The sequence below is a fragment of the Lynx rufus genome, unplaced genomic scaffold, assembly GCF_022079265.1.
Source record: "Lynx rufus isolate CCGP_SWC_20201006 ecotype Redwood Valley unplaced genomic scaffold, mLynRuf1.p SCAF_8, whole genome shotgun sequence".
In the NCBI taxonomy this organism is placed as follows: domain Eukaryota; kingdom Metazoa; phylum Chordata; class Mammalia; order Carnivora; family Felidae; genus Lynx; species Lynx rufus.
The window spans coordinates 54,862,574-54,877,984 of NW_025814896.1; the positions used below are offsets into that span (position 1 = coordinate 54,862,574).

Below are 15,411 nucleotides of genomic sequence, written 5' to 3' on the forward strand. Positions count from 1 at the left end.
CTCTCTCAAGAATAAATAAACATTAAAAAAATAAATAAATGTACTGACTTACAAATTTCCAATTCTGACCATCTCTTCCATTATTCATTTCTTTAGGTAATTCTCACATCTCACCTCTTTGCAATTTCTGCTCACAAGCGATCACTTTTAGAAAAGAAAACTAAAGAACACACCCTCTTTGGTACTGTTTCTACAGGTTCATCAGCTTGATATCCACTGTTTGAAATACTTGCTGAAAAGCACTTTGCATTTTTATAAAACAGATGCCCTGGTCAAATATTCCTCTCCTTTCCTCAAGATTTAATCCTTATTTTCTCATTGATATAAATAAATAAATAAATAAATAAATAAATAAATAAATAAATAAAGTCAAGAACAATCTGTAATATCCTTTATTTCTACCTCCATCCCTGACAGCTTAAGTACTAATATGATTTTCTTCTAAGCATGTGGGTGGGAAGAAATAACGGGAGGGTAGGTAGGACCTTGCTCCCAAGCACTCCTGATTCTTAAACTTCTACTTTTTTTTCACTTTGGGGAGTTGAAATTGTCCTTTGTGTGGTTTGCCAAGTCTCCCAGGTAGACTCTGGACTGATTTCCGGTCATGCTGGCTTTTGATTATCAACCATTTATACGTATATTTAATACTCTCTCCACTTCCAAATAGAGGTCACCTTGTTGGTTTCTTGTCAATAGCTACATCATTCTTTCCTTTTGTTTGGCAAATGGATATTTCCCTTTTCTTACTTCTTTAAGGAAGGTACTCCTTGCCCAGAAAAGTAGTTCCTTTACCACAAAAATCTGAGAACCTATGGATTAGAGGCAAATTGTATTCCACTGATCAATACTCTCTCTGTTCTTATCTCAAAAAAGCTTCCTTTCAGTTTTATCATTCTGTTAAATCACCTGGCCTGGTTGTCCAATATAGCCTTTTTTTAATCAAAATTGACTCACTGTCTATACTTAGGCCACTAGCTGTCAATTGATACTACTCTGTTTCTGCATCAGATTATGTCATCACTGGCATTTTCTGTTCTTCTTTAAATGTGTCTCTGAAATATTTACTCCACAGGCCTAAAGCCAATCCACCTGTGACAAGATCAAACATTATCGTTCTCATTACCTCCTGAAATAAACATTTCTACATAAATCATCAACCACAGAACCCAATCTTTAAATGACAATGTTTACTCTCCATTTTTTAAAAAAAAATTTTAATGTTAATTTATTTTTGAGAGAGAGAGAGAGAGAGAGACAGAGCATGAGTAGGGGAGGGGCAGAGAGAGAGGGAGACACAGAATCCGAAGCAGGCTCCAGGCTCTGAGCTATCATTAGCACGAGCCTGATGCAGGGCTTGAATTCACGAACCGCGAAATCATGACCTGAGCCGAAGTCTGATGCTTAACCGACTGAGCTACCCAGGTGCCCCATTTCAAGTTAGTACCCGTATGTGTGTGTATATCCCTTGTTGCCTCCCAAAACATAGTTCCTAAAATTAAATGTAAATACCTCAGAGGTTAGACTTTTAGAATACTGTCCTGTTCACTCTTTCTGCCATGTCATGCCCAGTGTAAATGATCAATAATAAATGGCATTCAAAAATTCAATTCCGAATTTTGCCATAGAACACAATGCTGCTCAAAAGGGCTGGAACCAATTTCCTAAGCCATAATTCAGTGGTTCCCAAACTTGAGCATCAGAATCACTGGGAGAGCTCATTCACACAGAGGGTGCAGGGCTCCATCCCAGACACTCAGATTCAGCCGGTCTGCGGGAGGCCTGATATTCTGCATTTCTAGCAAGTTCTCTGGTGACACTGATGCAGCGACCACAGTTTGAGAATTACTGCTACGAGGCTGAGGAAAATTTTACATGTGCCTTTTCCTGTTTGTCTGCGGAACTACTCAGGCTTGATTCTGTAGGATTTCCAGTGACTATAGTCTGGTGGGAACTTTCAAAAAGGTGAAGAGAGTTAAGGAAGAAGGGAGTGAGCAGGCCAGTTTGCACACAATTCCACTCACGGACCTAACTGATAAAAATCAAGCAATTCCTAAGAACCGCTTTCTGTGTTAGAAGCTCTACGGGGGTGGCTCTATTTTGTTACTCAACCCCACACTGGCCATGCCACCAGAGGCCACGGTAAGGAGCTGTTTAGCGAGAGTGCCACAAGAAACATCCCCACACAAGCAACCAGTGCAGCTGAGATTAACAGGTTACGTGCTGATACAAATCAAAACCACAGTGAGCTGTCACTCACTTCACACCCATTAGGGTGGTTATGGTGAAAAACAAAACCTCCAAAAAACAGAAAGTAATGACTGTTGGTGTGGATGTGGAGAAACTCTGTGCACCGCTGGTGGGAATGTCTAGGTGCAGTCGCTGTGGAAGACAGATAGCAGCTCTTCCAAAAATTAACCACTGAATTGCCATTTGATCGAGCCATCCCTCTACTGGGTGTACACATCTACAAAAATGGAAGGCAGCGACTCGAAAAGATATTTGCACGCTCGTGTTCACAGCAGCATCATTAAAAATAGCCAAAAGGTGGAAGCTACCCATTACCCATCTACAGATGAATTGATAAACAATATGGGGTAGATGCATAAAATGGAATATCATTCAGCTTTAAAAAAGGAAGGAAATCCTGTCACAGGCGACAACATGGATGAACCCCTGAGGACATTATGCTATGTGAAATAAGCCAGACACAAAAGGGCAGACAGACACTGTCTGATTCCATCCACATGAGGTACCTAGAGTAGTCGGATTCATGGAGACAGAAGGTAGACAGAAAGGAGAAAGTCACCAGGGGCTGGGGAAAGGGGGAAGTGGAAAGTTAGTATTTAATGGGCCCACAGTTCCAATCAGGGAGGTTGAAGAAGTTTGAATGGTGATGGTTGTGTAATAATGGGAACCTACGTAATGCCACTGCACTTAAAAATAGTTGAAACGGTGAATTTTCTGTAATGTACACTTTGTCACATAAAAAACATTTCTTAACTAAAGTTTATATGCTAGCCTAAAAAGGTTTGTGAAGTTTTGGTGGGGACAGCAGGAATGTGATAGAGGAATCCGAGGCGTCAGGATGGGTGAGGACATGGGGGGTGGGGGGGGCGGGGAGGTCACAAGGGCCCAGCGCATCGCCTCCTAGTGAGGAGGGCACAGCAGTGGTACAAAAGAACTCCACATTTTCTTCAGATCACCTGCAACACCCGGTGATCCTCGTTAAAGGTTTTTCCTGGTGGGGGGAGGCGGGTAGGGACACATGGCAGTTGGAGACGTGGCTCAGACACAACTCCCGAACCAAAAACGTTTGCTCTCCTCTGGCCTGGGGTCAGGCAACAATGATCCCTAAACTCGACTTTTTTCTATGAATCACTTTTTTCTCGACCTCCCCAGAATGCTACAAGGATCTTGATGGGCTCTGGCTGGGACACCCAATGGGCACTCTTAGAATATCTGAATACTGGCAGTATTAGTGAGATACCCGAGAAACCATCTGTGCCAGGCAAGCACTTTCCATGCACACAGCTTAAGACCAAAATGTATACACCTCTCGTGAAATTCCTTCCGTAAGTTGCAAAAGATCAGTTTTCAAAGGGCACGTGGTAAAGACCCCTGGCAGGCAGTACATGGGGCCCTCTGTTTAAGGGGAGAAGAGTTGTGAGCCTGCTGTCCAGGCACCTACCTACATATGAGAAAATCACGTTTATGTTTACCAAGTGTCGACCAGAGCCGGATTTAAACATTTCTCCATCTGTCCCGGTTCCTCAGCATCTCTCACTCCACAATCTTGAAAAGTGGAGTGTACGATCTTCCTTCGCCAGCCGAGAAACCACATCCACAGCAGGAAACAGCCCCATGGACCAGCCAGCGTGCACCTGCCGGGGCCTGCAGCCTCACCGGCCCCTCAGTATGCGTCTGCGCACGTGTGTTAAAAACAAAACAAAAATGCCCAGTTCAAAAAAAAAAAAAAATCCTAACGACTTCTATGCTTCTCTTTCATTGCTAATTTCGTGGAGTGATTGTGAGATTACTGAGAGGTGAGCCTAACTTCTTGTAGAAACCAAGTGGAAATCTCAGTCTAAAAGACAACTTTATTTAGCTATTTCTGTAGCCACAGCTAAAAAGAAATCGTTTAACAACAACAACAGAAAAAAACACAAAAAACCAAAAACAACCGACCCAGAGGCTTACACTGGTATAGCATGTATTTTCCACATAAGCCTTTCTGATATATTAAATGCTAAAAACTTTCTTGACCCAGTTTTCAAAATTTTCCATTATAGCGTTAAATATTTTAAAACACTGGGGAAAAACATTTCTTACAGGTTCTGGTGATTTTCTATGAGAGCAATATAAATATTTAGATAAATGGTAGTTCATGATCTAAGAGATTTTTATGAAAATATTTCTGAACACCTTCATGGATAAATTATGTACTTTGACATATTTTTTGTGTTATTTTGAAAGGCTTGCTCTTCAGTTGCCAGTGGTTACTGGATGACCATTTCCCTCCCTACTATGTTTGCAGGCCTGAAGAAATGGTGTCTGGACCCCTCTCGTGGCAGCAAAAAGTAAGCCAGAGGCCACGGTTCTGATTCAAGCTCAACAGTGCATTTAGCACAACCCCAGGAGAACACAGGCACAGAGACACAACTCAGGAATCCTTAGCACTCTGTACTGGTTGGCTGCTGATTCCCACACTGAATTTATTATGCACATTCTGGATAATTAATTCATCAGTTAATGCAAAGAATATTTCTCGGGAGTCCCACCAAGGTAGTAGGATTCAACAGCCAACAACATGACACAACATGCATTCTCTGTGCTGACTTGGCCTTTCAAGGGGGCAACATTGTCATGTCCGGGGGCAATGACACCCTAGCATTAAGACTGCCCTGTGTCCCAGGAACATGTGGGAGCATGTGGCCCAGGCCTGCAGGTCAGGAGAGGCTTCCCAAGAGCAAAGGTGGCCAAAATGAGACTTGAAAGACGTGTGGACATTACACTGATGGGGGTGCAGGGGAAGGGAGCTGTGTTCTAGAGTTTTCTAGATCTGTACGAAGGTCTGGAGGAAGAGACAGCCCAGTCCAAGAACCCAGGAACCCAGGTGTAAGGAGGAAAAGAGTGATGACACATTAGGACCCAGAGAGGAAGGTACAGACAAGAGAGAAGCCACTCAGCAATTATCAGCAACACAAAGAGAAAAGTGGCCACCTGCAGCTTCCCAATGACCTGAGGGGGCCTGCTCAGCTGACCTGCACCTGCTTCATTTACATGTCACAAGTCAGGTGAGTCTGGGCCACAGACTACTCTCTGTTCTGCTTTCGACATTTATATCCCTCCAAAAACAAATCAATGGATTGAGTAACATTTACTTTCTTTTGTAACATAGCAGAAATGAAACTCCATTTAAAGCCCTTCATCATAAATAATGGCTTTGGGGCTGAAATTCCAAGATTCTCAGGTGCCTTCTATATTACTGAAAGGCTAGTAATTTTGTCCGTTGGTTACATGCAATTTTATCGGCACTCTGCGATGACACGGGAGCTCCCCGGCAGAGTGCTCACTTAACTCGACCCGCACACCCCCGCCTTCCAGGGAGAGAGAATGGGACGCCACGCCTTTAACCAAGGCCAAGGGCACAGTAGAGAAGCCTTGTCGGGTTCTGCAAAAAATTACAAGTGACACCTTGAGCAGATTTGTGATTGATTGCCTTTTAAGAAATAGCTTCAAATAAGACTCTTGTCTTTTTCACATATGCCAGTTAATAGCATGGGTTTGTTTGTTTTAAGGTAAATACTGAAGTGCTAGCCAGGACTGCCAAGGCTCTGAGCCATCTAAGAGTCGGATGAATGAAACAGGTGAGGAGCAGTGAACTCTGAGAGAAGTGCCCATACAAAATGATGGTTCAGGTCCTTCCGGTTTGAAGAATCAGATATAGTTAAAGTGAGAAATATTCTAAAAATCTAGGCTTAAAGTGTCCATTAGGTACTGGGCAAAAAGCCTGACAATCAAAAAGCAGCTTGTAAGTTTTGCAATTGGAAAGATGCAGGTATGCATGGATCACAGTAAAACCTATACTCTTTTCTTAACATCAACCCATTTATGAGAAACCATCTAGGAATCAGGGCACCAGACGGTGGATTTAGAAAGCTCATGAGCAAGTAAGTCACTGCTGCAAGGAACTGACTCCATAGCTCCCCATCCCCCGAACTGCTACGAAAGCGCCTTCACTCTACTCTGAGGACTGAACTCTTTCCCATTCTCCATCAGGAACACAGAGCAAATGCAGCCACTTTGTTACCAAGTTCTCAACAGCTAAAAAAAATAAATAAACAGAAAAGCACTTGAGGAGGTGAATTCCACTCAACAGGAGTCAACAGTTCTACCTAAAAGAATCTTTCCGACAAGAGTGAAAATGTTCATCTTTAAGCATGTTTATAATTCTTGGAAATGTACTATTAAGCAGAAATGGAGTTTAAGCAATTGCTGTAAATACGTATAAAACCATTAAAATTGCCTACCAGTTTTCAAAGTGTGGTCTCTAGACCAGCAGCATCAACATCACCAAGGAATGTGCTAATAATGCAAATTCTCGGGCTCCAGACCTCCCAGGTCGGGAACTTTATGGGTGGGACCCAGCAGTCTGTTTTACCAGGCCCTCAAGGAGATGATGCTAGCACACGGTACAGTTTGAGTATCACCGATCTAGAGAGACAAAGTGATGATATCATCCCAAAACAGAGTTCTGGTAAAAAAAAAAAAAAAAAAAAAAAAAAAAATTACGGTGTTTTTTTTGTTTTTTTGTTTTTGGTGGGAGACAGAGAGCAAGCACAAACAAGGGGCAGAAAGAGAGTGAAAGAAAGAGAGGATCTTAAGCGGGCTCCATGCTTAGCAGAGTCCAATGCAGGGATGTATCTCATGAACCAGGAGATCTGGAACGGAGCAGAAATCAAGAGTCAGATGCTCAACTGACTGAGCCACCCAGGCATCCCACTCTTAATGGATTTTTAAAAAACAGCAAGGACTGAAACACATGACTATGCATGTGGACAATATGTACGTTCAGTTATCTTCAGCAAGGTAGCTTTTCTCTATCAGAAGCAAATGTATTGTATTACCAAAAATCAGTCCCCAAATCCTACTGTGGAACATAATACATGTGAGGGAGAAAGGTGATCTTTCTGGGATTTTTAAAGTCTTACAGAGGAAAACGGCTCCGTAAACTACAGGCTGACACCATCCAGCTAGTCACCTTGGGTGACGGCATCCTCGCTATAAGCTGTCTCCTTCTGAATGAGAGCAAACGGAAAACTAATCTACTGACAACTAACAGTTCATCCAGAAACCTAACCGCTGGTTATTCTTAACTGTAAGTACCACTTTCCAACCGCATCCACAGAAGAAGGATGGACAAATACAGAAGGATGTATGATGAGCAGGTAGGAACTTTGAATTTTCTAGAGTTAATGAGCTAGGGATTAGCAGGTGCAGGAAGGATAATGGAATATGGAGACTAAGAAACGAGGCTGTTTCACCTTGAGCTGCTGGGGATAAATGACAGTTATAGATGAGAAAGGAAAGTGGGGAGGAAGGGAGAAAAGATGGTAGAGAACACAAAGAATGAGTATTAAGATTCAGGACAGGAAAGAGAGCCCGAACAGGATCATTTGGTTTGTTCATTCCTTCCTCGATAAAACATGGCTGACAGAAAACACCCAGGACTTCACGGACCCTGGATATCACAGGATGTGGCCATGTTTGTGTTTGTTTTTCCAAAATATGTACTTCTCCTTCCCCAAAAGCACACATGTCCTAGGGCTCACACTTGGGTATATTTTGTATTTTTCAAAATAGAGAAACATTGAATAGTTTTAAATGCAAGATACCGTCAAGCAAGAGCCTAGCTTATTTATATTGGAATCACTCAGGAAATCTTAAAACATGATACATACCTTGAAGATGCACTCTAAAAAATGCTATTGTGCTTATTTAGAAGTCAGATGTCCTGTGGTAACCTCAGTCAAAGGAAAGTCCCCGGCCCAAAAACTGCCAGAGAGAAAAGGAAATGAAAAGAAGATGTCTCCAAGTCCAGCAGGTATGCCCAACGCATCAGAAACCTTTCTGACTCTGGCACGATACGATGTGATGTCAGGTTATGGCTGCTAGATTAAGGGCTCACACTGGTCTGGTGGTTGCTTTCAAAGCCAGGCTGTCATCTTAGAAGTGCCAAAATTAATATGAAAAAAAGACAAAGAAGGAGAGGAAAGGACGTGAGAAACTCTGGCAAGAGGCAGAGGTAGTCAACGGACAGTGGAAGATTAATAAGGAATGGATCTGTCCATCTGTCCATCCACAAAGTTCCTCAACAGCCTCTGGTGACCTGGATATGAATGAGAAAAGCAGACCTAGGTCTGCTGTTAGGAGAAATGCAGCAACGTCCCTTGGAGCCCCTTGCAGCCTCCCTTTGGCACAAAGCAAGCATCCCAACGGCAGAAAACGCCACGTGTCATGGCACAAGCCACTGGGACAGGCGTCCCTGGACACCATCAGGTCACATGGCACTCTCGAGCTGGAGCCGGTGCTAGTGAGGGTGCAGGGCTGACGCAGGTCCCTTCCCCTCTCCATCCCCATGACGTCATGCCATTACTATGTCATAGTTCGGTTTTCTAAGTTAAGATAGAATGTAGAAAATCTAAAAAGGCTCCCATAAAAATGGTTAAAATACAATGTAAACAATGTTTCAGTTATTTAGAAAGTCAGCATATTCTCTAATAATCTGAGACAAACGAGACACTGGAGCTTATTCAAGTGCTGAGATGGAAACCAAATAACATAAATACAGGCACACCTCAGAGATACTGCAGGTTCAGGTTCGGTTCCAGACCGCCTCAGTAAAGTGAGTATCACAATAAAGCAAATCGCATGAATTCTCTGGCTTTCAGGTGCATAGAAATGTTATGTTCACACTACACTCTAGTCCATTAAGCATGCAGTAGCATGACGTTAAAAAAACTAACGTGCGTGCCTTAATTAAAAAATACTTTATTGCTAAAAATTGCTAACCATCACCTGAGCTTTCGAGGAATCATAATCACTGAGTGCAGATTACCATAACAGATCCACAAAGTGAGCAAATGCTGGTAGAAAATGGTGCCAATTAAACTTGCCTGTCACAGGGTTACCATAAACCTTCAATTTATGAAAAACAAATTTATCTGTGAAACATGACAAAGAGAAGCACAAGGAAATGAGGTATGCCTGTATCCCTCCCTCCCTACCGAAAAGGAGTTGGTCTCTGAGTTCAGATAGTGACACCACCTGAGTGTGTTTTTCTTACAGAAAAGTAGTGGGTCCATCCCAAGGCCCCCAAGCCCTAGAACAGGAAGAACAATGAAGAGGGCTAACATCTCCACATTGGGGGTTGCTTTGGCCCCTCTATATTCTAGGAAGTATCTTCAAACTCAAAATTTCTTTTTTTTTTTTTAAACTTTTTTTAAGTAATCTCTACACCCAATGCAGGGCTCGAATTCACAACCCCAAGATCAAGGGTCGTGTGCTCCGCTGACTGAGCCAGCCAGGTGCCCCTTAAACTCAAAATTTCTAAATCAAGATTATATTTTCTGACTCTGGATTATACTTATCCCTTAAGTAGTCTGGACCAATCACCTTATTCCGTAATTGATTTTCCAGTGCTTCCTCTAAGTTTTGCTCAAAAGAGTTAAAAGTGCGGCATACTTAGCTCTCCTAAGCCTCAAGCATGATCTAAAAGGAAGCTATGCACAGAGTTTACATCTCGTGAGAACAATTCAGTCTGATGTCTTGCCAGAAATGATAAACTCTGGTGGGTGGATAAGAAAATCTCAGAGTTCAGTTTTCAGATGTAGTTAATATCCAGGCCCGGTGTGCCTGCCGCAGCACACCTAAGGCGACTGCCAACTTCGCGACCTGCTGACCCCATAAGGGGTCTGGTTTCCACCACCATGGTGTTCCTCCTGCCTCGAAGAACAGATCACAGCTGTCTGTCTCTCAAAAGAGGAAAAACACTTCTGCGGCCTTGATTTCCTCCAAGATCACTCTACAAGAGTCTTGAGTATGCGCTTACTCATCGTGCTACCAACCTTCCCAGAGGACACAAAATTACACACAGATCACATACTTACTAGTCTTATAGTATGCATTTAAAAAATTAAACTGAAACCTGCCAGGACCGATACAACGTAGCCACAATGGATTCTACCTACAGAAGAAGTCTTGTTTTGGGGGCGTCTTATTGTATCTTATCAAGGCATATCTTCAAACAGATCTACAACACCGGTTGAGTATTTCCACAATGTACACATGAAAAGGTTATCCTACGTGACACTGGCCCAGTTCTTCCAGACAGGCTCAGCCACATACCTGAAACACAAACCCCAAATCTGTCTGCTGCTGGAAAGGGATCTGCTACAAGTCAAGTGGCCCCATACCTCGGATTCAGTGCACAAACACAAACTCATCTCTCTCAAGCACTGTCTTTTGCTTTTCAATTCTGTTCATAAGTGCTTTAAAAGCTTTTCAGAGATGAACTCCATGGTGCCGCCTGCAGCAGAGATGACCGTAGGACTGCATGGTTTAAAAAGAAAAACCAACCAACCAACAAAGGCTGTGTCAGAAACCAGGGGCCCCTCCTGCTGAGAACCGACATGCCCAGGACCCAGAAAGAAAACAAAGTCAACCACCAGGGCCTGGGAGGGGGGCAGGATGTCATTAACACAATGGGAAACCTGGAAAGAAAATGATGTCTGAGTCTGTAGAACAGAAAAGAGGTGATCTCAGTAGAGCCACCTTCGTGAGCTGAAAACCATTTTACTTACCATCCCATCCGTGAAACTACACCTGCAGGAGAATGACGGCAACAGCCCCCAGCTGAGTTACTTACACCCTCAACAGATTTAAGTCAATTACAGAGCAGCAACCTTACGCAGGAGTACAGGCACAGTGCATTCGGCTAGCTTGACCGGAGCCTCAAATATCTGGGGCTCTATGTTAACAAGAGCCCCAAACATTCTTTCGCTATTTTCAGCGAGCTCACGCAGCGTGGAAAGGGAATCGAGCAGACCAGCCGCGTTACGCAATATACATACGCAGCCGCGCAGTTTTGTCCCGGCGCCTCCCTGCGCGGGGCAGACCTCGGCCACCCCGGGGCACTTACCGAAGACTCGCTGTCCCTAATGAGGAAGTCACCCTCGACGCCCCGCTCGTTGAGGGCACACTCGGCCTGGTGCCGCGTCACGTTCCCGTAGTACCACTCTCGGCCCGCGAAGCGCCCGCTGCACGCGGGGCCCGCGTAGCTTATCTGCGGCGCGTGCGAGGGGTGCAGGGCGGGCCCGTCGCTTAGGACCACCACGTAGTTTTTGGGGACCAGGCCGACCTGCCCCCGGGCATTTTTGCACTTCCACCACTCGGGGTCGTTCTCGGGCTTCTCGATCACCTCCATGGTCTCCCCCTTCTCGAAGTTGAGCTCCTCCTCGGTGACCGAGCTGAAGGGGTACAGCGTCTGCACCACGTGCAGGACCCGGGCGCCCTGGCCATTGCTCATGGAGGCACCCTTCCGCAGGCTCAGGAAACTGGGGGACTCTGCGGCCGCTTCGTCCACCTCCTCCAGGACGTAGTTGGAGGGAAACCAGCCGATCTGCCCGTTGTAGCTGCCACGCCACCAACCGTCGCTGCACTTCTCCATGACAGTGACGCGCGACCCCTTTACCAGGGACAGCTCGTCCTCCCTCTCGGCCACGTAGGCGAACTTGACGAAGGCGGGGATGTTGAGGTCGTAGATGCGGTCGGCGCCGCCCCCGTTGGCTGGGTACTCGGCGTCTGTGCTGGGGGTCGGGGATGCGTCTCGCGCGCTGGTCTTCCTCTTGGTCTTGCCGAGGCCTGTGGAGACACAGCAAGGGCTCAGTGGGCACGGAGCACGGTGCCAGCCAGCACGCTCAGGGCATCACTGGTGCTCGGACACGCCTTCCCCGTCCCTACGACACATGGGGACAAAGCCACCGCAGGCACACCCTACAGCCACCGCTGGAAAAGGTGCAGGACAGTGGCCTTGGGCAGTTGGGGGGGCGCCTTTGTAAAAACTGGGAATTCCTACACCTGCTCTCTCATTCACTTCTAAGAGTACTAGCGGCGCAAAAGAGATCAAAACAGCAGAAAGCTAGTTTCCTTCCGAAAGGTGGTATTTTTAGATAATTCCTATACTCCTCAGAGAGAAAAATAAGGCATAGACAAGATGTCTTTGGCCTTGTACTGGACGGGAAGTTGGACTAATGAACTAGACAAGAAGCAGAGCTACCTGCCTGGCTCCCACCTGGCTCCCCCTGTGGCCAGCCCACGGCCTCTTCCACTCAGGGGACACTCAGGACCGGCCCTCCCCCCACCCCCTCAACCAGCCACAGAACTGCCTGGCAGCACCCTGATGGCAGAAACCAATACCCTCCTTTCTTTCTTCTTCCTGCAATTCTGTCCTTTCCAAACGAGAGACTCATTTCCCACATGTTGTGATGAGCCAGTTAGAAACCCATCAGCTGATCTGTTAAGTGTAAGGCAGAATTTTTCAGGTTGATTCAAAACCCACTAGTGGATCAAAACAATCATTTAATGGGTTGTGACCAGCTTGTATGTGTGTGTTGAGTTGTTTGGTTTCTTTAAGGGAAGAAGAAAGAAAAAATCTGCCTCAAGCACAGTAGCACTGCTTCAGTTACATAAGGGAGTAAGTGCTGAGTTGTAATGTGAACCTTCTTTCTTCCTGTGCATGGGGAAGACTGTGTGAAAAGCCCTAAGGGAACAATGTTTCAGCCTGGTTAACATGCACAAAGCTCTGGAGCCTTCTTGAGAAGTGAGCCTAGGGGAGGAGGGCACATCAGCGCCCAGAGCCACCGTGTGCCACTAGACTGGTTGGTCAGGGCCATGTCCCCCAGCTTTTCCTAATGGATGGCTGCCTGCCCACCAGCCCTGCACAAGCCCCTAACTTAGTGCGGAGATTTTCATGGTATGGAAGCTGTGGCCACTTGCAGATTTTTTTCCCCCCAAAATGACACCAAAGCACTTTTATGGGTAGCTTGTACCTCTCTCTCATTTTGTGCCTTCAACTGGAGTGAAGACAGAATGATGCTTTGCTTCTATTCTTGAACAGGAGTTCAAGAGGAACACAACACTGGCTTGTGATCCTCCTCTGCTGTGGAGAGTTGTGTGCACTGCTTTCTATGGCCGACCCCACCCCTGGGCTAAGACTCCACTGCCCTGGGACACGTGCCGGGCTCCGCACCACCAGCTGGGCCCTGAGCGGAAAGGCACTCGGACAGCACAGGTGGGGTGACAGCACAGCGATGTGAAGTGGTCACTTACAGGCATTTCAAGTGAACACACAGATTGTTGAAACAAATGGCTTTGGCGGTTTTTTGTTGTTGTTGTTGTTTGTTTTTTATACCACAGCATTTTCAGTGTGTAGGAGACACGAGAGTAAACCAGGATATCAGACTAAGTTAAAATTTTAGATTTCTTCTTACAAGTTAACTTGCTTTACATGAACACATGAACCTCTAAATAATCAAATGAGTCCTTCCGTATGATTTCAAACCTAGGTTAGGTTAGCTACACGTGAGAGCGCACTGGGGTGATTCACTAGCTTCAGAATCCAGAAAGCAGTCAGTTCACGGAAGTACACTTCTGTCTCGAAGGCCCGGGCACCAGGGTATTCTAAGCCTCATCGCCTCACCAAGGAGTCAGCATGCTGAGGCAGCCATGACCAGGCAGAGGACAGTTTTTATCGGTAATGAACACTTCAAGAAATAACATTTACAAGTAACTTTCTAAGACACCTTTTCAAGTTTGTGAGTAACGACAACTACTTAAGAAAATATGTACAGAAGAGCAGGGTTTAGAATATTCATTGGCACAGAAAGGTGTCAAAGTCAGCAGAAAAGACAACGTGAGACTTTAGACCTCGTAATACACTATCGGAGACACTTTACAACCGACTTACGAATACAGCACTTTGCTGACTCTTTTCAAGCACAAAATAATCACTTTAGCCATCAAGTTTTTACCAGGCACCTTCCCAGACTTTGGGGAGACCAAGAAAAACAAGACAGGCATGCTTCCTGCCCGTATGGAGCTTACATTTTTCTATCAAGACCGGAACATCCCACACAGCAACCACACCATGGAAAACTAACCTGCTTTGCTCTACTGTGACCCAAATAGTCTTTGAGGCAACTCTGGAAAGGGGGGGTGGGGTGGGCGGGGGATGGACGGCAGCACAGTGACTGACAGCACAGCCCAGAGGAAAATCCTGACTATGCCACTTACTAGCTGGAGCTCTTGGGCAAGTTACTTAATCTGTGTCTTTGTTCTCTTACCCATATAACGTGGACAACAATGGCACTGTATCCTTGTACTCCGGCTGCCATAACAAAGTACCACAGACTGAGGAGGCGGGGCGGTGCTTGAACAACAGAAATTCATATTCTCATAGTTGTGGGGCTAGAAGTGAAAAGATCAAGGTGTCCGCAGGGTTGGTTCCTTCTGAGGCCTCCCTCCCTCCTTACCTTGCAGATGGCTGCCTTCTTACTGTGGGCTTCCCTTTGTTGTATGCCGGTGTCCTAATTCCCTCTTCTCACAAGGACACCAGTCACACTGGATTAGGGCCCACCCTAAAGACCTCATTTTAATTCAACTGCCTCTCAAAAGACCCTGTACCAAATCCAGTCACACATGGATTTACTGGGGGTTAAGACTTCAACATATGAATTGAAGGACATAATTTAGCCCCTAACAGGTACCGGATTGTAATATAAAGCAAGGAAGTGCTCTATGAATAACAATTGGTACTCTCACTGAGTTGGGGCTTTGAATTTCTTTTTTCCCCAGAAAGGTGTTTTACCAGGAGAGGGCCAAAGTCCTCTTTGAACACAACCTTACCAGTGCCAGATGGCCACCAAAATAGAAAGCTCGCCTGTCAAGCCTTTGGCACCCGGGAAACATTATTCCACAGGAGCAATGTCACAGGTAGCTGCTGATGCAGTGAAATTCAAGAGACAGGTGTCTGGGAATAGGGAGGAACCTGACCCTACTGACATCTACCTTATTGGAACGCTCACAACAGTCCTGTGACAAGGTGAGCATCCCCCCGTTTCTGCAGGTGGGGAAACTGAGGCGGAAAGGGATCGGGGAACTGACCCAACACATACAGCCAGTGGAGCGGCACTGACTCGCGCACCAGTAAAAGCCTGTTTAATCCATAATAGTCGAGAGGCACACTTCTGTTAAGAGGCTGATGCGTAGCAGGATTCCTGTGGCAAATGCATCATGATCTTCACGTGATTTCTATGGGAAATGCAGCAGGACTATGACGGGGGGGGGGGGGTC

General features: G+C 45.5%; 1 protein-coding gene across 4 annotated transcripts in view; it reads right to left on the reverse strand.

Moving 5' to 3' along the window:
• NCK2 (NCK adaptor protein 2) overlaps positions 1 to 15,411 on the reverse strand; it is a 152,510-nt gene that overhangs the window by 10,081 nt on the left and 127,018 nt on the right. For all 4 annotated transcript variants that reach the window (XM_047069778.1, XM_047069774.1, XM_047069776.1 and 1 more), the window contains exon 4: positions 11,201 to 11,922. In XM_047069778.1, the coding sequence (XP_046925734.1) occupies positions 11,201 to 11,922 (722 nt within the window). The remainder of the gene's footprint in view (positions 1 to 11,200; positions 11,923 to 15,411) is intronic.